This window comes from Watersipora subatra, chromosome 3 (assembly GCF_963576615.1).
Source record: "Watersipora subatra chromosome 3, tzWatSuba1.1, whole genome shotgun sequence".
Taxonomy (NCBI): domain Eukaryota; kingdom Metazoa; phylum Bryozoa; class Gymnolaemata; order Cheilostomatida; family Watersiporidae; genus Watersipora; species Watersipora subatra.
The window spans coordinates 45,698,722-45,722,590 of NC_088710.1; the positions used below are offsets into that span (position 1 = coordinate 45,698,722).

Genomic DNA, 23,869 nt, shown 5'->3' on the forward strand with positions numbered 1-23,869 from the left:
ATAACTGGAAGAAACGTGACTATTTTGTTTGACTTCGTCGACAATGTGTTAACAACTCCTTGGACGGTCAGTTTCGTCGTTCCTGAGTTCTAGAGAGGAGATAAGTCCCAGATAAATAAACATAAAATTATAACAACTAGTGTGCATCATTGTAAAATTTCATTTAATACAAACTTTTGACAATAACAATGCAACTTTTAGTTGAAAATCGTAAAAATATGTTGTTTGGTGTGTAAAGAGAATAAACTACTAGAGAATAAACTAAGATAAACGCTAGGCATTATCAATAGTGACCATAACATCAACTGTAGAACACCTTTTGGCTATTGCTGTCAAAAGCACATTTTAAGCTATTATAAAAATCAGCATTTTGTAGATAAAAATTGTAGTTAATACTAAGTTTTTGCTACTGGATGCTAATGTTCTTTAACATCCAGATTAGCAAACAGCTTTTATATTTAGCTAACTGAATTACTTTGTGGTGAACTTTTTAAGCAGAATTTTTTGCACTTAAGTTGCAGAGCATACTCGCATTATAAAATTATCTGGTGACAATTTAAAGCGTTGAAATAAATTTTAACATAACACACTTGTTGTCAGATAGTAGCCTTAAAAGTGGCCAAAGTGGCACTGACTAGGCTTCTACTAATATATTTTTAATGTCAAAATAAAAGGTGACTAGGGCAATTGACTTATAAATCTTTAACATTTATGCATTTTACCCATAGCTTCCTAGCTGATTTAATCTATCACTTACTAACTTATATGTTCTCCTTGTCTATTTAGTTTTCTACCTTGACCTCATGGTATCATGATAGTAATTTAAATATGAACTATATGTCTATATAAACTATACCAAGTCACACTCACTACACACACATTAGTTTTTCTCAATATTCAGGATGACTATTTTATATTGTAGTAATATTCTATTCAGAGAAGTTTGACTGTAAGATATAAAGAATTCACTTTACTTAGGCCTATGCGGCAACAACCCAGCAAGAGAGAACCAAACACATACATCACCATTCTACATAATAGTTCATAGTATAATGATAGATAATTACCTTCAGGCATTCACCTAGTAATAAATAATTACGGAGTGAGTGTAGGACAATTAAATAGGATAATAGCATGTCCTCATTTAAGGAAATCAATCTGGGCAGTGAGCTAGATTGGTTTACTCAGGACAAACAAATCGTCACATGATGGCATTCATAATACACATTGTTACATCATAATTCCAAAATGGCACACAACTACTTTAATTTATACAACTACCACGATACAAAGCAAGTTGCATATTATGACTCTTCTTAGACAATTTACAGCCATTAATGAGCTATTAGAGCTTTTGATAAATAGATCTTCACATCTATTTCCATTTTCCTTACCATATTCAAATATACATGTATTTGAGCGAAAGAACAGAAAGCTCACCTGAAGTAAATTAGATGACCCACCTAGTAATTGTTAGGTGCCAATGAGTCTTCTAGGCAGCTTATCAAAAGTCTATTTATCAGTTCATCCAAGGCTGGTTCATCAACTCACTCATGGTCTGTCATCAACCTATTGCTAGTTTTTTATATTTACTTGCACAGGGTTTCTAACCATACCAGCCTATCAGAACTTTGCACTAAACAATGGTGCAGACAACTCTCTAATTTCTACCATGAATTGGGGTTTCATGGGTAGAACAGCAATTGTTCTACTATGTTATCAATATACATAGGCATAAATATTCTGCACTGGTAAAGTTGCACCTCCGAAGAGTCATTAATTACATTATGACTGGTTTAATATTAAATTTGATTAATCAAATTAAGCCTACACATGAAGTTAGTGTATATTTGTTGTCATGAATAGTAAAGCTAACTGCTATACAAATCACGCATTTTCAACCAGCTATGAGAGATAATTCTTCTGCTACAGTTGGTTTACATGATCTACTGTTGAGCAGTAGACCAATAGTAAAATAGGTCAGCTTGCTAGGTATATTGTATTTGCAGAGAATATGTATTTGAGATTTTTGGTCATAGTATTTTGTACTCGTGAATGATATTGTTTATGAATAATGCCTTACGGATAGCATTGACTAACCTGCAACCATCTATTGCTAGTAGTCCAAAACTTCATGTAGTTTTATCACTCACATAAAGATATGATAATGTGAAACTTTATTCAGTTAAAACCTCATGTAATAAATAATGCCTTGCTAGGTAGAGATCGCCATTTAGCTACAGAATTGTTTAAAAAAATTTGACAGATTTGTTAATATCACTCTTCTGCTGCTGGAGGTTGTTCCTCGGCTGGCTCGGCAGCTTCTCCCTGATCAGCAGTTTCTTCAACGGCATCTTCGGCTGGAGCTACCTCATCCTCTTCACTATCTTCTACCACAGTTTCTTCATTTCCTTCAACTGGTGCCTTCACAACAGCGGGTCCAGAGTCCGTACCATCTTGCGGTAAAGAGTCTTTGCTATCAGCTGTTAAAGCAGTAGCTGCCTCTACAATTTGTTATCAAACATTTCACCTTAGAGAACCTAACAGGAAGTGTTTGTGGCCTATCATAAATTTTTTTAAACCGTCCAATCGATTAATGTATTAGTATAAAAGTTCATATTTGTTAAATCCTTTTTTCCATGTTCACTAAAACAAAATGAAAAAATGAATGCTTTGCTATCATTGAAATGTATCCTGCATTCAAATGCAATACTATGCGCTTTGTAAGTTATGAGTAGTTACAAGTTACATCGCTCGTATCTCGATAAATATCTGCCATGTTTATGTAACCAGGTTTTCAGAGTAGAAAATCTTTGATATGACAAAACTATTACAGAACTTTACTTACATTAAAGTTGTTTGTTTATTTAACCATTAAGGTAGATATAATTCTAAATAACCATAAATATTATACAACTTTATAAATAATTTCTTAACTTTATCAACTTTTTCCAGCTTTTGAAACTTTTATGAAAGCAATAATGTTACTAATACTTTGGTACTCATTCTAAGAGCGGGTAGTAATGTTACTAATACTTTGGTACTCATTCTAAGAGCGGGTAGTAATGTTACTAATACATGGGTACACATTCTAAGTACAGGTAGTAATGTTACTAGTACTCCGGTACTCATTCTAAGTACAAGCAGTAATTTTACTAATACATGGGTACACATTCAAAGTACAGGTAGTAATGTTACTAATACTTTGGTACACATTCTAAGTACAGGTAGTAATGTTACTAAAACTCATACTGGGTTGTGAAAATTAAAAACAACTAGCCTGTGTCCTGTTCAGTAGAGCCACCATCAGGAGGAGCCATGCCTTCTAAGTCATCAACATCTGGCTCTAATTTGATTTCTGTGATTTCTCCAGCCTTCCATTTTGGTATGAGATTAGGCGCAGCCTCTTCATCTTCATTTTTCTCATCTGCTTGCTCTACTCCGGTGTAGGTACCATGTTGCTGACAGCCAATGTCAAAAACATACTTTCCTTTAGAGTCAGGCTGCAAATAGACGATTTATTTTATTATAAAAAAAACTCGTTTGCCATGCTTTGAATGTGAGAATTGCCTATAGATACGTTTTCCCTTCCCATAGTCCCAACACATGTACTCGGTCTGAGCAAATTTGAAGATGCAATTGGTTGAGCTAGATATTGCTTGAACGTATACTTAACTTAGAGAAAAATATGCTAAGCTTGGCTAATATTAAAGCATACCTTCATTACACTTATTTGCTTTAACTAGAAAATGTGGTGATAACTTTGTACTTTAAGTGAGGGCTGCGGTAGGAAGGTTTGGAGAAGAGCGCCTATCACATCTTTTTAAGGATTTGTGTAATGAAGTTAAAGCTTATACTTAACTAAACTACACACTCTTGAATTTGCTATATTTCGCAAGCTCGTATAAGATTACATTTGAATACCCATTGTAGCTTATTAACCCTTTAGTGAAATAAATGTATACAGTGAATTACACTGTAGCGAGCAAAGGTGAGCAAAACAAAAACTAATTGTCTTCTGGCAGGGCTAATTAACCATGTGTAGGTAAGGTTGCATTATTTGAAGTAGTTCTGAATTCAATTTTAAATGATATCTGTTTACTTATGCTATAAACAATAATTTTAATTCATTAGTTCACTTTTTATTGTAGCTTTTAGGTGTAGACTATACAAGGCCAAAAAGCAGTTTGTGGCAGCACTATTACAATACTATCACAAAACCTTTTTTTTTAGAAATTCAGTACTAACCATAATTGCACAAGGATTTTTATAGTTTCGAAGCATTTTAGAATGTAACTGTCTACTTCTAAAATGAATAGGTTGTATACTAAATTAAACAAAGACATATTGAAGTACAGAACTTGCCCTGTTTTCTTTGAAACTGCCAACATATTTGTGGTTAGCATGAACCATTTCTCCTGCACCTTCCATGCGCCCTTCCTTCCACGTTCCGACGTATTTTGAGCCAGTCTCTGCCCAGTAATAGCAACCTTGCCCATGTCTGACATGATTCTGCCATTCTCCCTCGTAGTAATCACCATTAATATATGAGTATTTGCCAAAACCACACCTCTGATCATCTACCCAGCTACCTGTATTCATGATTAAAACACATGGCATATAATGGAAGACTGAGTTGATCAAGATCTTATTATAAAATATATAGTATAGGGTAGTAGCAGACCATTATTTTTTACACTTTATCAAAGCAAAATTATACACATTAAAAGCCTAAAGCTTATTTTGTCTTATTTAGATTGTGATTTCAGACATAAATAAACAATCAAATTTAATTTGAATATCTTCTGCAGTTATAGTTTTAAGTTATGCAGATCACTTATTGATGAGTGCGTTCCATTTGTTGGTAACAGTAGATGGTGCACTGCAAATCAAAGTAAGATGTAGATAAAATTATTATTAATAAAGAATAATTTTATTACATTCACCTTCGTATTTGGATCCATCTGGATAAATAAATGTGCCTTGACCATGTTTTTTGTTCTTTGCATACTCGCCAATATATCTAGCCCCAGCTCCTTGCTTGAATCTACAAAATATATAAGACGTTTTATTGAAAAACAAACTTCTTATATGATATACTTTTTTGCTTGTACAGTGATTTTATTAACACCTACCTATAAGTGCCTTGACCGTGTCTTTTACCAGAATCATACTGCCCTTCATACGTGTCGCCGTTAGGTAATGTTGCTTTACCTTGTCCATGACGTTCTTCCTTTTCATTACGCTCACCTTCATATTCCTATTATTAAATTACAGAGCATATACAAAACCAGCATTAATTTGTAAGAAGCTAAACCATTAAATTTTTAGTCTAGGTTAGATCACATACTAAACTCAGTAAACCGTTACATGACAGCTATGTAAGACAAAGCATAAATAAAGGAAGCCTTCAACTACCTTATGCTACATGCTTCTTACACCAAGTTTAAATCGACAAAGTATATACTTATAATACTCACTCCTAAATATGGTCCTGCTGCTTCTTCGTCTTCGTAATCTGAACCGAGATCAGACATTTTGACAATAAAACAAGTATATGATAAACTTGGATACTCCTGAAGTAAATCGTTTCTAATCTAAGAAGCGTGAACTGAGCCGCGTTGTTTGCAAACCGTCAGCAACCGTTGCTATGCGCTGCGAAAGCAAACGCTTATTGGATGAGAGTTTATATTTTACGGTTAGCCTTGGAGTTATGTATGAAAACTACCTGAATACTTGTAATAAAAGTTATCCTATCCTATAAACGAAAAGGCGCTGAAATCAGTTGCTTTTATGAAAGCGAATAGTCAAGTTTTCTTACACTCATTTACTATGTATATTCTTTTTGTAATAGAAACAGGTAATTCTATGTATTTATGAACGGCAAGGTAAACCTAATACGAGTTGGCATTTAGCGCCCTCCACGAAATCGTTCAGCCCTTATTTTATAAAAAAGGCCATGTGCTCTTTGAAAAAGGTCTGCATCGTAAACATTTTGTGACTAATCTCGGAAGATAAATATTTACGGACGCTCCTGATAAAAGTTTCCCATTTGTTTAAAAATTAAGTTTGAGTTTAGAGCAAATAAAAATCTCTGCCTACTAACAAATAGCTCTATTAGCGCCTAAATAAATGACCATCCCTTTACACAATTCAAGTCTTTTGTTATCGCCATAGCAAGCTCTAGTGTGAATGGTACGTATGAAACGGGCTTTCCATTTTCCAAAAAAAATGACTCATGTAGCAACGGGTATTTTCGCCCTTGCATTGCTGTCTGTAGATAGGCGTTTAAAAATCAGGTCCACCTTCAATCACTCGCTACAGCTTTTTTGTTCAACTATTTTGGCGCTGTGCATATTTTGTGTCTATTTTACCACAATTTTCATAGCCAATCGCTGTGTTGAATAAAAAAATGTTGTGAAGATTATTTGCTTTTGTTTTCTACAATAATTTTCAACTGGTAACTATACTTTGTAGCAATATAGCATCATGAATAAAAAGTTCACTCGTTCAAAAGCAAAGAAGGAAAAGCCCACCGTTACAATGTCGGCTTCTATAGACCATCAGGCCGCTGATGGTACTTCTCGGCAACTATATAAGTAAGTTTGTTAATATTTTATTAATTGGAAGACATATATGTGGTTCATAATTAAGTTGTTGTTGTTAAATTAAGTAAGATAGTCACTTCAAAAACTATCTTTATCACGGGGTGGTATATTCTAACAACCGAGGGGAAGTATGTTCTAGCAGATGATGGGGAATGCGTTTTAAGGATACACAAGCACGCTTGGCTGGACTATCTTTTACTTACTGTATCATGCAGCTCTAGCATGGCAGCACAGCTTATCTGCAATTTTTAAAATGTGGCTATTGGTCTTCCTTCTGTTTGTAGTATAGGGCTAGCATGCAAGTTAACTAGTCTTTTAACTTTTCAGTTGCAAAATTAAATCATTTTTACTACATACTAGGAGTTGCTGTGTGCAACTTGATATGTACATTATATTGACAGAAAAAATGGAAATTTTTGGTAGTAATATTTTGTATACATGAATAATATTGTTTATGACAGCCTCACAAATTGCATTGATCAACTCGCAACCATCTATTGCTAGAACTCCAAGCTTCATATTGTTCTATCACTCGCATAATGATATGATAATGGGAAACTTTATTCAGTTGAAACGTCATGTAATAAATAATGCCTTGACAGAAAGAGAGATTGCTGTTGAGCTACAGAATTGTTTAAAATTTTAATTGCAACAAAATTCACATTACTGTTATTTGGTATTAAAAGATTCACCATGTCTTGCTCTGCTGTGTTGTAGATGCGAAATATATGGCAATGTGATTACAAGCTCTTAAAAGCTCAAAAAGAAACAGTTAATCAATCGCAGCCATCACGAAAACGCCGTAGTGTGGAATCTCTTTGTTCATGATGCTCTCAAACATTTTGGTTGTTGTTTTGACATGTGATGTTATCATGCAAATTGAAAGGCCAATAAAAGGCTCAATATATAACGTCTCGTAGCACTAGTTTATGACAAACACTTTGGGTTCTACTGAAAAGCTTGTATCAAATATAGATGCTCGGTACTTTACATTTTTGTTTCGACTTGGTCTAGTCGTAATCTGATCATGTGACCCATACTTCCTGCCTAACGCCGCGAATAATTTCTGCAGCATTTTTCGACTATCGCATGTGACCAACAAGCTTGTCATGTTTATCAGAGGATGATATGCACTTCTTCGAGCTAAAGTTAAAAAATTGATCGATATTTTACGGTAGGTTTTGAGATATGAGTACTCAAAATGACAGCATTACAATGATGATGAAATAGATGTGTAAAGACAATAGACATGGTTTTATTGAATACGTAAAGTATATTTCTGAAAATATTTTGACGAATGAGGTTACATGAAAGTGTAAACAGAAGCCATTGTGTTCATCTACATCCCATTTGAGCCGTTTTGGAAAGAGATTCCGATCTACAGCGTTTTCGTGATGGCTGCAGATTAACTGTTTGTCTTTGAGCTTTTAAGAGCTTGTAATCACATTTCCACATATTTTGCACCTACAACACAGCAAAGTAAAACATGGTAAATCTTTTGGTACCAAATAACAGTAATGTGAATTTTGTTGCGAGTCACCCTTTAAGAAAATCAAAACAGTTTAAAATATCACTCATCAGTTGCGGGAGGCTGTTCTTCTGATGGCTCGGCAGCTTTTGCCAGATCATCTGTTTCTTAGGAAGCTGCCTCTGCTGGAGTTACCTCCTTTTCACTATCTTCTATAATAGTTACCTTGTTTATGGAGTGTTCTGCAGTTTCTTAACAGGCTCAAAGAACCCCCATTAAACTATGTGAACCAGTGTTTGAACCAGCGTTTGAACGAGCTCTAGCAATAAAACTGATGCAATGTTTGTCAGTTCTATCAGACTGTGAATTGCCATTAAACTAACTTGATAGATTCAGCTACGGATTCAATAGTATTCACTGTCAATAGTAAGTTAGTATGAGTGAATTCATCTTCGCTCATCTTCGTTCCTCTTATCAGAAAAGCTTTATTCTTGTATGTTAGAGCATAACCAATGGGAGGGGCCTGTGCAAATGTACCATGAATTACATACCAGTAAAGGTAAAGTCAACATAAAGGTTCACTTTTACCTTTACGCTTCTGTAAGCGCAGAAGCATAAAGGTAAAAGTGAACACCTTGATGTACTTTTTTAGATTCGACCCACAAATGTTTTGCTTATCAGATTTTTTGGATAAAAGGCCTCATTTCCACAATCACCGCGTCTTTGATGAAGATGATGACGATTTAGATCAGCCACCTCTGACTAGAAAGCTTAAACACTTGTTAAAAAGTGTCTCACCTAGGCATAAGTACTACGGTATGTTGGAATCATTGTCTAACCAAAGGTTACGTAGTAAAAGTTTGTGACATGTATTTTAACAAAGTGTCTCACCTAGGCATAAGTACTACGGTATGTTGGAATCATTGTCTAACCAAAGGTTACGTAGTAAAAGTTTGTGACATGTATTTTAACAAAGAGATACTAGCCGATCAACAGCCTAACTTCAGTTTTGTATTAGCAGCAACTGTGATCGCATTAGTTTTCAATTTTTTAATTTTGAAATCAACTCATGCTGTTCAGTGTGCCACATCACATCTCAAGACAACGGCTGGCTAGGGTATATCTTTTGTTTATATCCAGTATATCAAGTATATATATTTCGTGTATATTCGTATATATCCAGGTGTGAGACCCTGTGAAACGAAGACAACTTGTCAATCTTTCTATTAGATTTTCAGTAACACCTAACCTGAGTTGACACCTTTACTAGCTGTCAAAGTGAATGAGTAATAAGAGTGAAAGGAATAATATCTAACAATATAATGACAATAATATGTAACAATATAATATCAATAATATGTAACAACATAATGACAATAATATGTAACAACATAATATCAATAATATGTAACAACATAATGACAATAATATGTAACAACATAATATCAATAATATGTAACAACATAATGACAATAATATGTAACAACATAATATCAATAATATGTAACAACATAATGACAATAATATGTAACAACATAATGACAATAATATGTAACAACATAATGACAATAATATATATAATATCAATAATATGTAACAACATAATGACAATAATATATATAATATCAATAATATGTAACAATATAATATCAATAATATGTAACAACATAATGACAATAATATGTAACAATATAATATCAATAATATGTAACAATATAAAGTTTCCAGTGTGCTGTTGATAGTATATACATGTAAATGCTTCTCATCACTCGGCTTTGTTAAATGTACAATTGAATTTAAATGCTGATCATAACTTGTTCTCTTAGTTTATGATATCCACTACTATGAGACTGAGAAAAAAAAGAACCCTAAGTTACCGAAGATGACGGAGGACACATTAAGGATTGGAGTAATTGCTCCAATGATTCTTGGTTCTGCGCAGCAGAATGAATCGATACTTCAATGGGCTGTCCAAAAGGATCTATTACCTCCTAATTGGTAAGCAACACCTGCTTTTTTTGTTAACAATCCATGGCAGATGAGTCGTGTGACCTCAGGGAGTTAAATTTAAATTAGTATACATGTTAATCACGAAACATCAAAGAGATCGGTTCAGTCGCTGCTTAGTTAAATTACTGTTAGATTATAAAATTGGCAAAAAAGCAGTTCACGTGATTTGGTTCATAAGCATACGTGTGCCAGATTGTTCATGTGGTAATATGGCTTTGTTGAGTAACTTTTTAACCAAGTCGTATAGCACTTCTATTAAAACCAAATATTTTTATTAACCAGCTGCAAATTTGGCGGCAGCATATTTTTGGGTGTTTATGTACAGTATATGTTTATAAAATAAATAAAACTTTGGCGATACCATCAATCATTGACATGCAAAGTTAGTTCATTACAATATTTGCTTTGTAAGTTATAACTTTCGTATCGGGTTAGCATCATGCAACTTTTGCAAATTAATTGTGTGTGGTAGAAACACTGTTTATGTATACAATATATTTCGTTCAATTTGTTTTAGAGAAAATTAACAATAGTAAGCACTGAGTTATTACATATAGCGTTAAAACAAGCGCATTATATAAAACTGTGTACAAACTGAATTTTAAACTGCAAAGTACATCTAATGAGTAAATGAATAAAATAATAATCAATGAACAGAGATTCTGTTACCTTTAGAAACAAGTACACGGAAGTGTATCTGCAATGGTTAGTTTCAGCTGCAGAGTGAGTACTAGAAATACGCATCGTAACTTACACTGCGTATTGTTTAAATTAACTCCATTTACACGTTTTTTATTATTTTATTCTCATCAGCTTTTCTGCTGTTATGTGCAAAACCATAATAGCTCCAGAAATTTTGGACACCATTTTTAGAAATTTGTATGTCGATGGAGATGTGTGCACAGGTTTTACGTTGAATGTTGATAAATTAATATGCAGAGGTTTGAGTCGAGGTTTGTCTGTTTATTGTTTTTATATTCACTAATATATTTTGCCGGAAAAGGGCCCCTTATGTCAGGTTGTGAACTACTAATTTATTTTGCTAGAGAAGGGCTCCTTGCGTCAGGTTGTGAACTAATATATTTTGCTAGAGAAGGGCTCCTTGCGTCAGGTTGTGAACTAATATATTTTGCTAGAGAAGGGCTCCTTGCGTCAGGCTGCGAACTACTAATATATTTTGCCGGAAAAGGGCCCCTTATGTCAGGCTGTGAACTACTAATATATTTTGCTAGGGAAGGGCCCCTTGCGTCAGGTTGTGAACTACTAATAACTTTTTAGGGAAGGGCCTGTTATGTCAGGCTGTGAAATAAGCCATGTTATGAGAACTACTGCCGAGATAGCGGATACTTTCGTGCAATGCTTGCTTCGGGTAAGTTCTTTATTTATTAGAGATGCTATGCACCTACTAGGTGCAGCATTTGCACTCACATCTCTCCTACAAATTGCAATCCAAGTTGGCATGAAATATCTTGATTTGCATGAGCGATTTGCAATTATAAACACTTGTTTTTAGTGTTGGCCAATAGAGCCTATTGCGGAACAAATAATGGTAATGATATTGATGCTTTGAATTTTAATTGATGCTTGTTTAGGCTTATTAATAAGCCCAACTTGCCACAATATTCTAGCGATGAAAATAATGTTTAAAAATGTGTAATTGTTGAAAATTCACGGTAACCTGCTATAGACTAATTATGTTTGCAGAATCGCTCAACGCATTCTATTAATAATGTAGCTGAAATTGCTGTAAAAAGTTTTAGATTCTTCTTTGCCTACTCAATTTCTCTTTCTTTACTCGTGTAATAGCTGAGTATAAAATCATCCCCACAGTATAAAGATTGAAGCTCGAAAACTTATGGAATTGTAAAGAGTAATAGTGTTGTACTCCACTATGGGATGTACACCACTTATTTCATCTACATAAACCTGTTGAGCAGTAGCATTATGGAATACTAACTGTGACTGACACGCATGATTAAACTGGTCTCAATGACTTCATTTGACTTATCATCATGTTTATAGAACTCTCCATATGACTGACTCACATTGACAGGGCGGTGCGCGTCTATCTAGCTAGTACAAAGGAAATCCTCTACTTTTAATAATAATATATGCCATGCGTAACCAAGCGGGTGCATAGCCAAGCAGCAGTAGCTGTAGTAATTATTATATTGAACATTATGAGCTCACGCAGTAGATCTGACTAGCCTGTGCTGGCATTGCTATGCTATGCTGGCTGTGCTATGCTGCTTTGTAATGAGTGACGCGTTTCTTCCTTTATTATTCAGTGTATTTGTCATATTCTAGTAACATCCATAATCCGAAATTGTAAGCATTGGTTAGCTCTTGAACTTGTGAAAATATATTTACACATAGCTAAAAGGCTGAATCTAAATCTCTGCATATGAAGGTAGATGAAACAATTGAATATAATATAACATTGTTGAGCCGGGGCTATGCAGGATGTTGTTTTATTCGTCGATTATTAAGATCGGTTAAGAACGTAGAAAAGATGCGTATGCTGCTCATAGGGTTGTTGAAGTTCTGACCTGTCTTTCAATTCCTAAATTCTATTTCCTATATTACATGAAATCTAGTATACGCATGATCCAGGTACTGATAAATGCAGTTTCATTCCCAAGGTATGTTTAAACAGCAAATACTCTGACAATCTATTATAGTGCAAATAGTAGGATTGACTGGATTTTTACAAAAACTTTTACAAGACAGTTGAAGTCTGTAATGGCTATAAATAAAAAGCTATTGTACAAATGAATATAATATTTAGGCTGATATGTTGTATTCTACTTTAGTTTTTACTATGATTTTATGTTATACCCAATGATTTTCATTTTCTCTGAAAAATCATATACTAGTATACCTGGTAAGAAATACAAGGTATGCTTAGTAGCAGTACATGTTTAGCAATGGTTTATTAGAGGTATGTCTTTTGACCTGGTGAAATTTCCTGTGAGAGCGGTAAAGTTATGCGTGATCATTGAGAAAAAGGCATAATCAAGATAAAGAAATATAGAAAACCCTAAACCATACATAAATATGACACAATGGTTGGGACTGCAGTGCTTCCTCCAGCATTGCTAGAGGAGATCATTGCTAGAGGGCATCTGCAACAAGCGGTTTCACTCATTTGCTTGTATGCTCATGTACTGCAGCCCTATAACTTAAAGGGAATCAGTGAGACAGTCTTTTTTTTTCAATGTATCTCTCATGACAGCTCTATACATTTGTTACTCTGTTTCCTAGTGGTAGTCTTAAATGTCAGAGTTAGCTTCAGTCAGAAATAAAATTTGCTTAACTTCATTCCAGCTCCTTTTTATATGTATTATCAATATTGCTTGTATCCCAGACCATTCCAATAGTCAGGTGTCAGCAATTGTCCTTCAGTTTGTTAGCTTTACTATTTCAGACAAAGGGCAGCCCAATAGGTTGCATTTTGGAAAATCCTAATGGATCGGGAAATCCTAGTGATTTGGTTTTTCCCAATTCCAATTTCCACAAGTTTAGGTTTTCCATTACACATCATTCTGGCTCAGCCAAATTTTTCATATTTTTCCTAAAGAGATAAGCATGCCTCCATGAAGCTATCAGTAAATGCGGTCTTAGGGGTTATCAGTGGATTTGCTTAGGTTTGCCAGTGCAGCTGCTGCAAGTTTCCCTTCGGCTACGCAAGAGAAATTTTATCTGACTTTCTCATAACAGAGACGACTAGGTTTAATTCTGTGAAGAAAAGCTTATGACCTTGACCTAGCAATTTTATAGGTAAACAAAGGAAATAATTGTTACGAAACATTTTTTTGCAAAAGCTAAACTCTGTGGTTGCAGACGGAGGCATCGAATCTGGTCAAGATCAGCTACCACATGGGAGAGTGGTACAGCTTCAGCAATCGCCGTGCCCGCCATGAGATGCGAGAAGATTACAAACTTGATAGGCTGAAAAGAGACTTGCAAGAAATATACCTCTTGCAATCCATTTGGTATATTTACACGGAAGTTCCAAAAGAGGTGATTGCTTTTTAAATATCTGTGATTTTTGCCTTGTCATATTCAGAACTTTAGTATTAAGGTGAGGTAAGCGCAGACAATCAGTCCTACAGGCACAACTTGACTAGTGCATCAAGTCCTTTTCATAATAGCTTTTGCTCTGCGTAAATGTCCATCATTGGTTTCTAATAATTTGGTTACGAACCCAACAAATATTTGAAGTTTATCGCAGTATCAGCTTGTTATGTATTTTGATAGGCAGTAAAAGATGAGACCAGATTTCCATGTACATATGTCACTTTCTAGTATGCGTATTGTCATTACACATGCCTAATACCATGGTGTTTCCTGTTGTAGGTCGTCTGGCACATAGCAGTCTTTGTGTGTCATCAATGTAAGTGCACATAATGTACATGCAGTATAATATATATATATATGTATATATATATATGTATATATATATATATGTATATATATAATATATTTATATACATATTTATATATATTATATACATATGGGTATAATATTTAAATTACACATGTATATTATATATATATGTATTATATATATCATATATGTGTATAATATATATGTATTATATATTTCTATATATTGTTTATATAATGTATGCAGTCATACATCGACACGCGAGTGTCCCAACACGAGAAAATCGAGATGCGATCAGTTTTGAGCCAGACTTTCCTCCCTCGTATTCCTAAGGAATACGAGTATTGCTTAGGATATGAGACTGTTCTCGATGGCCACTATATGAGCAAGTATGTGAGAGACTACTTTTGAGAACATCATCGTTCGGTCTTTTTCCTCAACAAATCAGTTTGAAAAAGGTTGGCTAAAAGTTATAGTGAACATGAGGCAAAAAGCGCCAAACCGAAAATGGACAATACAAAAATCAATATGACAAAATTAAAGTTTAGAAACCTAGCTTTGAGTGTGTGTTTAGAAACCTAGCTTTGAGTGTGTGTTTAGAAAGCTAAATTTATTTAAGTTGAAGTCAAAGTTTCTGTTATGCATCGTCGCGAAAGTTTGGTGTACCGAATGCTGTCAATTCTCTCTCAGACCGCCCTTAGTCACTACATTTGACTCGAAGATAAAAACTTGCTATTGTGTACATAGTAATGTTACATTTTATTGCAAAATTTAACAACTAAATATATATTTGTTACCATGATAGCGTAGGTACTGAGCTACAACATTTAAAAGCACATTTTTGTGCCGTAATATCCTGTTTTATGTGGTTTTTTTCACAGTATGATAACGGTCTTTAATTATTTTATATAGGAAATAGTGCTTTGGGACACGAGTTTATTGACATACAAGTTCAGTCTCAGAACGCATTAAGCTCGTATGTTGAAGTAAAACTGTGTATTATAAATGTACTATATATATTATATGTATGTTGTATATGTATTATATATATCATAATTATATGTATATCATATAAGTCAAACTTCAGCTGACTGAGATGAACAGTTCAATATTTCCAAGCGATCAATAAAACCATATTTGAACATTTCAATTTGTGTTTCTTTGTAGAAAGTAGCGGTTGCACATGCGTATGTACTAGTGCTGGGCACGAGTACTTCTTGGTCAACGGGTTTAGACCCGCCCCCTTCTGTTCGGGTTTTTCGAGTATCGGGTAGCTAGTAGTGCTAGGCTCGGGTATTTCTTTGCCTACGGGTTTTTCGGGTATCGGGTTAGTTGATATGGATTTTATGTTTAAATTTTCTAAACAGATATATTTTCAAATTTACAAAGCAATTATATTTCTTTTCAATTTATTTATCATTTTTCACAGTTTTTATCGACTGACATTCGTACTCGCAGCGTTAACAGGCGGATTGTTAAACAGTCAAGATAATCTGGGGCCACAGGGAATTTTCGTGTTAACAGGTGGCAGAAGATAGGATCTATGGTAGCTTAATACTTAAGCATGTTCTATGGACCTCTCTGATTTTTTGTAGATGGTGCTCCAAATCTCATAAAAACCTTTACATTATCAGCTTTTTCCGTTAGTAAGGCTTGTTGGCTTAGTAAAACTTGGTTATAATGAATTATGTAATCCATAATAGCTATCTGTGGTAATCAACAGAGTTATTAAATTTTCACTGCTACCACCGCGAAACTGATGGCAGTTTCTAACAAGGCGATAGCGGAAACAGACTAAGGACCTATGTGTTATTGGTGAAAGCAAACACGCGCCGTATTAAAAAAGGCGTAGATTTGTTTACGAAGCCGATTTGGCTAATTGCGCAAATAAAATTTGATTTAAGTATTTCTACTCACCTTTTAATGACAAGTAATCACTGCTTGACTACAATATCTCCGGTAGGTATGCTAAATAAGGTATGAGATGCTTTATTCTATCTATTAAATTAAAGACTCGTTCTACCCCAATGTCGTGCCTCCTTAGCAAAAATGACACAGAAATGCCCTGTGGGCCCAGACTAAGAACGCAGGGTGCAATAGACTGAGTTTTTGTTCACACTACCCGACGGATCCGTGTACCAAAACCCGAACTCGAAAGTCAAAACCCGAACCGGAATACCCGAAATCTCTATTACCTGATACTCGAGAGAAGATAAACCCGCGAGTTCAACGGGTATTACTACCCGTGCCCAGCACTAGTATGTACAGCCTGTGTATGTGGAAGTAATTAAATGTACATATGCAACTCGGTTAAAACAAAATGCTGCTTTCTCTTCTTGTTCGCATATTTTGACAGCTCAGATCATTAAATATCTTTATCAATATATCACCTTAGTTACTCGGGCTAAAAAATCACAGGGCCCACTGACAGAAGCCATCATCTAATATAAAAACTATGCTCAGTTGATACTTGACTGCTTATGTAGAACGTATGTGGCACATCTTCCCAAGTTGATCTAGCTAAAACACCATATATGTAATTTCTTCTTGTCACTGCACACGGTAATCAATTACTGTTCAAACCCCTTTTATTCCTATCAGATACAAGTAATCTAGCCACCTCGCCAAGTTACTCTCGCTGGTCTCTCTAGTTAATGCAGAGATACCATCTTTACTACTACTAAATATTTACTGCTGGGCACTGCCATAAATATTTACTGCTGGGCACTGCCATAAATATTTACTGCTGGGCACTGCCATAAATATTTACTGCTGGGCACTGCCATAAATATTTACTGCTGGGCACTGCCATAAATATTTACTGCTGGGCACTGCCATAAATATTTACTGCTGGGCACTGCCATAAATATTTACTGCTGGGCACTGCCATAAATATTTACTGCTGGGCACTGCCATAAATATTTACTGCTGGGCACTGCCATAAATATTTACTGCTGGGCACTGCCATAAATATTTACTGCTGGGCACTGCCATAAATATTTACTGCTGGGCACTGCCATAAATATTTACTGCTGGGCTCTGCCATAAATATTTACTGCTGGGCACTGCCATAAATATTTACTGCTGGGCACTGCCATAAATATTTACTGCTGGGCACTGCCATAAATATTTACTGCTGGGCACTGCCATAAATATTTACTGCTGGGCACTGCCATAAATATTTACTGCTGGGCACTGCCATAAATATTTACTGCTGGGCACTGCCATAAATATTTACTGCTGGGCACTGCCATAAATATTTACTGCTGGGCACTGCCATAAATATTTACTGCTGGGCACTGCCATAAATATTTACTGCTGGGCACTGCCATAAATATTTACTGCTGGGCACTGCCATAAATATTTACTGCTGGGCACTGCCATAAATATTTACTGCTGGGCACTGCCATAAATATTTACTGCTGGGCACTGCCATAAATATTTACTGCTGGGCACTGCCATAAATATTTACTGCTGGGCACTGCCATAAATATTTACTGCTGGGCACTGCCATAAATATTTACTGCTGGGCACTGCCATAAATATTTACTGCTGGGCACTGCCATAAATATTTACTGCTGGGCACTGCCATAAATATTTACTGCTGGGCTCTGCCATAAATATTTACTGCTGGGCACTGCCATAAATATTTACTGCTGGGCACTGCCATAAATATTTACTGCTGGGCACTGCCATAAATATTTACTGCTGGGCACTGCCATAAATATTTACTGCTGGGCACTGCCATAAATATTTACTGCTGGGCACTGCCATAAATATTTACTGCTGGGCACTGCCATAAATATTTACTGCTGGGCACTGCCATAAATATTTACTGCTGGGCACTGCCATAAATATTTACTGCTGGGCACTGCCATAAATATTTACTGCTGGGCACTGCCATAAATATTTACTGCTGGGCACTGCCATAAATATTTACTGCTGGGCACTGCCATAAATATTTACTGCTGGGCACTGCCATAAATATTTACTGCTGGGCACTGCCATAAATATTTATTGCTGGGCACTGCCATAAATATTTACTGCTGGGCACTGCCATAAATATTTACTGCTGGGCACTGCCATAAATATTTACTGCTGGGCACTGCCATAAATATTTACTGCTGGGCACTGCCATAAATATTTACTGCTGGGCACTGCCATAAATATTTACTGCTGGGCACTGCCATAAATATTTACTGCTGGGCACTGCCATAAATATTTACTGCTGGGCACTGCCATAAATATTTACTGCTGGGCACTGCCATAAATATTTACTGCTGGGCACTGCCATAAATATTTACTGCTGGGCACTGCCATAAATATTTACTGCTGGGCACTGCCATAAATATTTACTGCTGGGCACTGCCATAAATATTTACTGCTGGGCTCTGCCATAAATATTTACTGCTGGGCACTGCCATAAATATTTACTGCTGGGCACTGCCATAAATATTTACTGCTGGGCACTGCCATAAATATTTACTGCTGGGCTCTGCCATAAATATTTACTGCTGGGCACTGCCATAAATATTTACTGCTGGGCACTGCCATAAATATTTACTGCTGGGCACTGCCATAAATATTTACTGCTGGGCACTGCCATAAATATTTACTGCTGGGCACTGCCATAAATATTTACTGCTGGGCACTGCCATAAATATTTACTGCTGGGCACTGCCATAAATATTTACTGCTGGGCACTGCCATAAATATTTACTGCTGGGCACTGCCATAAATATTTACTGCTGGGCTCTGCCATAAATATTTACTGCTGGGCACTGCCATAAATATTTACTGCTGGGCACTGCCATAAATATTTACTGCTGGGCACTGCCATAAATATTTACTGCTGGGCACTGCCATAAATATTTACTGCTGGGCACTGCCATAAATATTTACTGCTGGGCACTGCCATAAATATTTACTGCTGGGCACTGCCATAAATATTTACTGCTGGGCACTGCCATAAATATTTACTGCTGGGCACTGCCATAAATATTTACTGCTGGGCACTGCCATAAATATTTACTGCTGGGCACTGCCATAAATATTTACTGCTGGGCACTGCCATAAATATTTACTGCTGGGCACTGCCATAAATATTTACTGCTGGGCACTGCCATAAATATTTACTGCTGGGCTCTGCCATAAATATTTACTGCTGGGCACTGCCATAAATATTTACTGCTGGGCACTGCCATAAATATTTACTGCTGGGCACTGCCATAAATATTTACTGCTGGGCTCTGCCATAAATATTTACTGCTGGGCACTGCCATAAATATTTACTGCTGGGCACTGCCATAAATATTTACTGCTGGGCACTGCCATAAATATTTACTGCTGGGCACTGCCATAAATATTTACTGCTGGGCACTGCCATAAATATTTACTGCTGGGCACTGCCATAAATATTTACTGCTGGGCACTGCCATAAATATTTACTGCTGGGCACTGCCATAAATATTTACTGCTGGGCACTGCCATAAATATTTACTGCTGGGCACTGCCATAAATATTTACTGCTGGGCACTGCCATAAATATTTACTGCTGGGCACTGCCATAAATATTTACTGCTGGGCACTGCCATAAATATTTACTGCTGGGCACTGCCATAAATATTTACTGCTGGGCACTGCCATAAATATTTACTGCTGGGCACTGCCATAAATATTTACTGCTGGGCACTGCCATAAATATTTACTGCTGGGCACTGCCATAAATATTTACTGCTGGGCACTGCCATAAATATTTACTGCTGGGCTCTGCCATAAATATTTACTGCTGGGCACTGCCATAAATATTTACTGCTGGGCACTGCCATAAATATTTACTGCTGGGCTCTGCCATAAATATTTACTGCTGGGCACTGCCATAAATATTTACTGCTGGGCACTGCCATAAATATTTACTGCTGGGCACTGCCATAAATATTTACTGCTGGGCACTGCCATAAATATTTACTGCTGGGCTCTGCCATAAATATTTACTGCTGGGCACTGCCATAAATATTTACTGCTGGGCACTGCCATAAATATTTACTGCTGGGCTCTGCCATAAATATTTACTGCTGGGCTCTGCCATAAATATTTACTGCTGGGCACTGCCATAAATATTTACTGCTGGGCACTGCCATAAATATTTACTGCTGGGCTCTGCCATAAATATTTACTGCTGGGCACTGCCATAAATATTTACTGCTGGGCACTGCCATAAATATTTACTGCTGGGCACTGCCATAAATATTTACTGCTGGGCACTGCCATAAATATTTACTGCTGGGCACTGCCATAAATATTTACTGCTGGGCACTGCCATAAATATTTACTGCTGGGCTCTGCCATAAATATTTACTGCTGGGCACTGCCATAAATATTCTAGGCAGTGCCCAGCAGACCTAAATTATTTACTTGTCCCAGTTTTCCTCATCTCGGAGAGTGCCATTTAATGCTTCCGTTGTCGGCCTTTTACAGACTTCTTTTACCTGGCTGACTCCGAGTATAAAAAGCATACTTTGCTCAGGAGAATAGAGCTCAGTCAGATTGACACGGTGGGTTAACTCTGATCTAGCTTATGCCTTTTGTCTATGTACTAATTGCATTTCTATCATAATTGGCCATTCAAACTGAAAGCGCTTCTTATTAGAGCCAATGAAAGATCAACAAATGACATTTTACATTTTTGAAGGGACTTTACTAAGGCTGATAAGATAAACATAATCTATTGGCTAGAATTCTTATTGCACATATATGAATAAATATTAGTTAATATTATTCCTTTTGAAGTTTTTTAACCATTAAAATGTTTTACATTATTAACTGGTTATACTAGTTATATAATAGAATATTAACTTTTGCGGCTGCATCTTTTTAATAATCTTTGTATTATGTCATGAAGTTTGTATGAGTTGTGACTTTGGTGGCAGTTGTGGTTGCCGTAGGAAATCTTTACTATAATAAGACCACACGGGAGTTGAACCCGGATATTAGGCTCCCAGCCAAGCATGCTACCATCTGCACTACCTGACCAGCCTATGACATCTAAGAATAATTGTGCACGTAGTTATTACACATGATCTCCCACGGCGCAGCGGACTGTGTACTAGTCTTTACTATGATAAAAGCCGTGTCCATATAAATTAGCGTTAGAAAAAAAGATTGCGCTACGCAGGAATCGAACACAGATACTCGGCTTATCAGCCAAACACACCTTTCCGCATCAAATAATATTTGAGCACATAGTTATTAGACATGACAGTATTATAAAATGCCCCCTTCCCCTTACGCAAAGCTAGTTGCTTAGTTGGTAGAGCAGTTTGCTGAATGAACAGGAAACTCAAAGATTGTCTTTCATTGCCTCTTCCTCTTACACTTTATTAAGTAGTTTATTTGATGAATGAAATTAAAACTATTATCTAATCCTGCTTTTCGAAATATTCACTGCTTCATGAAATGTGAAATTTCATGAATCTTGTTTACTTTTTTTGTAGACGGCAATGCGGCTGAAGGACGAGGGAAATGAGTGTCACAAGGCTGAGAAATACGTAGAGGCAATAGATAAGTACACTGACGCAATTAAAATAAGGTAGGTAAGATGGGATAAAATAGTACGCAACTAGTTGTTTAGTGTGAGAAGACTGCATCATTGCTGGGGCTTATTATTATTGGCTTTTTATAGCTACATGCTTATACATTAGTGCGATCATGCCTATACATTAGTGCGATCATGCCTATACATTAGTGTCATCATGCCTATACATTAGTGCGATCATGCCTATACATTAGTGTGATCATGCCTATACATTAGTGTGATCATGCCTATACATTAGTGCGATCATGCCTATACATTAGTGTGATCATGCCTATACATTAGTGTCATCATGCCTATACATTAGTGCGATCATGCCTATACATTAGTGTGATCATGCCTATACATTAGTGTGATCATGCCTATACATTAGTGCGATCATGCCTATACATTAGTGTGATCATGCCTATACATTAGTGCGATCATGCCTATACATTAGTGCGATCATGCCTATACATTAGTGCGATCATGCCTATACATGTACATGTGTGCGATCATGCCTATACAATAGTGGAATCATGCCTGTATGTGTGCTACCTGTCCGATATTTTTGCTTAGTTGTATTATATAAAATATCATATTATATTAGGGATTTGTTATCATATTAAACTGCGCTTTTGGCTGACTTAGAGCATGAATCAATTAATCCAACGTATCACTATATAAATCTAGTATAGAAGTTAACGACCTTTATTCTATTGTTAAGTGAGAATTAAAGTGCGCTTAGCTAGGATTGTGTTGTTGTCAATATTTTTCTTTGTTTTACTCGAAATAACTCAGAGTTCTGTCTGACACAATAGGGTTGGCTTAAACTAATTTGTGGTGCAATCAGTGTAGGGGTTGCCATTAGTGCAAGAGTATTGCGGTACGACTCCCAAGCTCAGCAATTTAAAAAAACCACCTTCATCCTACTTTAACAATTTCAAAATTTTCAGGTACTCACTGTTACTGTCTGGTCGTATCAATGTGATTCTTATTGCTTCCCAATCAGTCTTCAGGAATAGAGCTACTTTCACAGTTGGTAACTCCATTATACAGTACATACCCATAGGACATTTATGTTAGGTCAGACACTGTTGGATTCGGCAGTTGTCAGTTGTTACAGCAAGTACAAATATGCTATTATTGTCACAGGACTACGTGAGAGCTAGTGTTCGCTCTTACCTTTAGCATGAGCAACTATGGAAAGATGAGGTTGCGACAGTTTTGCCAAACTAACAATTGCATACCGTTAAAAGTTATCTTATTACATTATAATTTGGGTCATTATATTTTTAGCCCGTATAATCACATGCTCTATTCTAATCGTGCCATCTCCTATCTCAAGCTCAAAGACTCCACCTAGTAAGTGCTATTCTTTTATTCCCTCAGTACTCTCTCCATGAAACCGACTTCATTCAATAATTGGATACAAGAGGCTTAAAGCCATATTTAGGAGTTGTCCTCTCACTATATATATACAGTGCACTCTTGAGATACGATGTTAATCAATTCCAAAATTGGCATCGTATGGTGAAAAAATCGTATGTCCGCGTATAGAAACCATTGTAATTATACAATGAAAAAAAGAAGGTAAAAATCGTCCAAAATTTTATAAAAATGCTGTACATATTGAAAATTAGTAACAAAATAGTATGTTAACTTTAGTAACTATAGTTACATACAGTAGCTGCATTGTATTAAGTGCACCTAGTGATTATAATCTGCAATACTGTAAAATGCAAAATTACGTATGATCTGTTTACCAAATGCAGATCATACGGTAAGAAGTTCTTACCTTCAAAATGTACGCATAACATAAA

General features: G+C 36.0%; 2 protein-coding genes across 5 annotated transcripts in view; one reads left to right on the forward strand and one right to left on the reverse strand.

The window, feature by feature from the left end:
- Positions 1-2,160: 2,160 nt before the first annotated feature.
- LOC137391185 (radial spoke head 1 homolog) lies at positions 2,161-5,670 on the reverse strand. Its single transcript, XM_068077571.1, has 6 exons — positions 5,481-5,670; positions 5,136-5,260; positions 4,947-5,047; positions 4,366-4,592; positions 3,281-3,503; positions 2,161-2,504 (listed from the first exon to the last, which is right to left on the reverse strand). The coding sequence occupies exons 1-6, from the start codon at positions 5,535-5,537 to the stop codon at positions 2,278-2,280; spliced, it is 960 nt and encodes a 319-aa protein (XP_067933672.1). The 5' UTR covers positions 5,538-5,670; the 3' UTR covers positions 2,161-2,277.
- Positions 5,671-5,801: 131 nt separating this feature from the next.
- LOC137391183 (E3 ubiquitin-protein ligase TTC3-like) overlaps positions 5,802-23,869 on the forward strand; it is a 54,679-nt gene continuing 36,611 nt past the window's right edge. For 2 of the 4 annotated variants that reach the window (XM_068077566.1, XM_068077567.1), the window contains exons 1-10: positions 5,956-5,977; positions 6,478-6,599; positions 8,729-8,892; positions 9,903-10,074; positions 11,365-11,455; positions 13,930-14,109; positions 14,446-14,482; positions 20,954-21,030; positions 21,970-22,064; positions 23,346-23,411. In XM_068077566.1, the coding sequence (XP_067933667.1) occupies positions 5,960-5,977; positions 6,478-6,599; positions 8,729-8,892; positions 9,903-10,074; positions 11,365-11,455; positions 13,930-14,109; positions 14,446-14,482; positions 20,954-21,030; positions 21,970-22,064; positions 23,346-23,411 (1,022 nt within the window). In that variant the 5' untranslated portion in view covers positions 5,956-5,959. Of the gene's footprint in view, positions 5,807-5,870; positions 6,196-6,477; positions 6,600-8,728; positions 8,893-9,902; positions 10,075-11,364; positions 11,456-13,929; positions 14,110-14,445; positions 14,483-20,953; positions 21,031-21,969; positions 22,065-23,345; positions 23,412-23,869 lie in introns of those variants that run through there. The other 2 variants (XM_068077569.1, XM_068077568.1) reach the window with 2 other exon arrangements.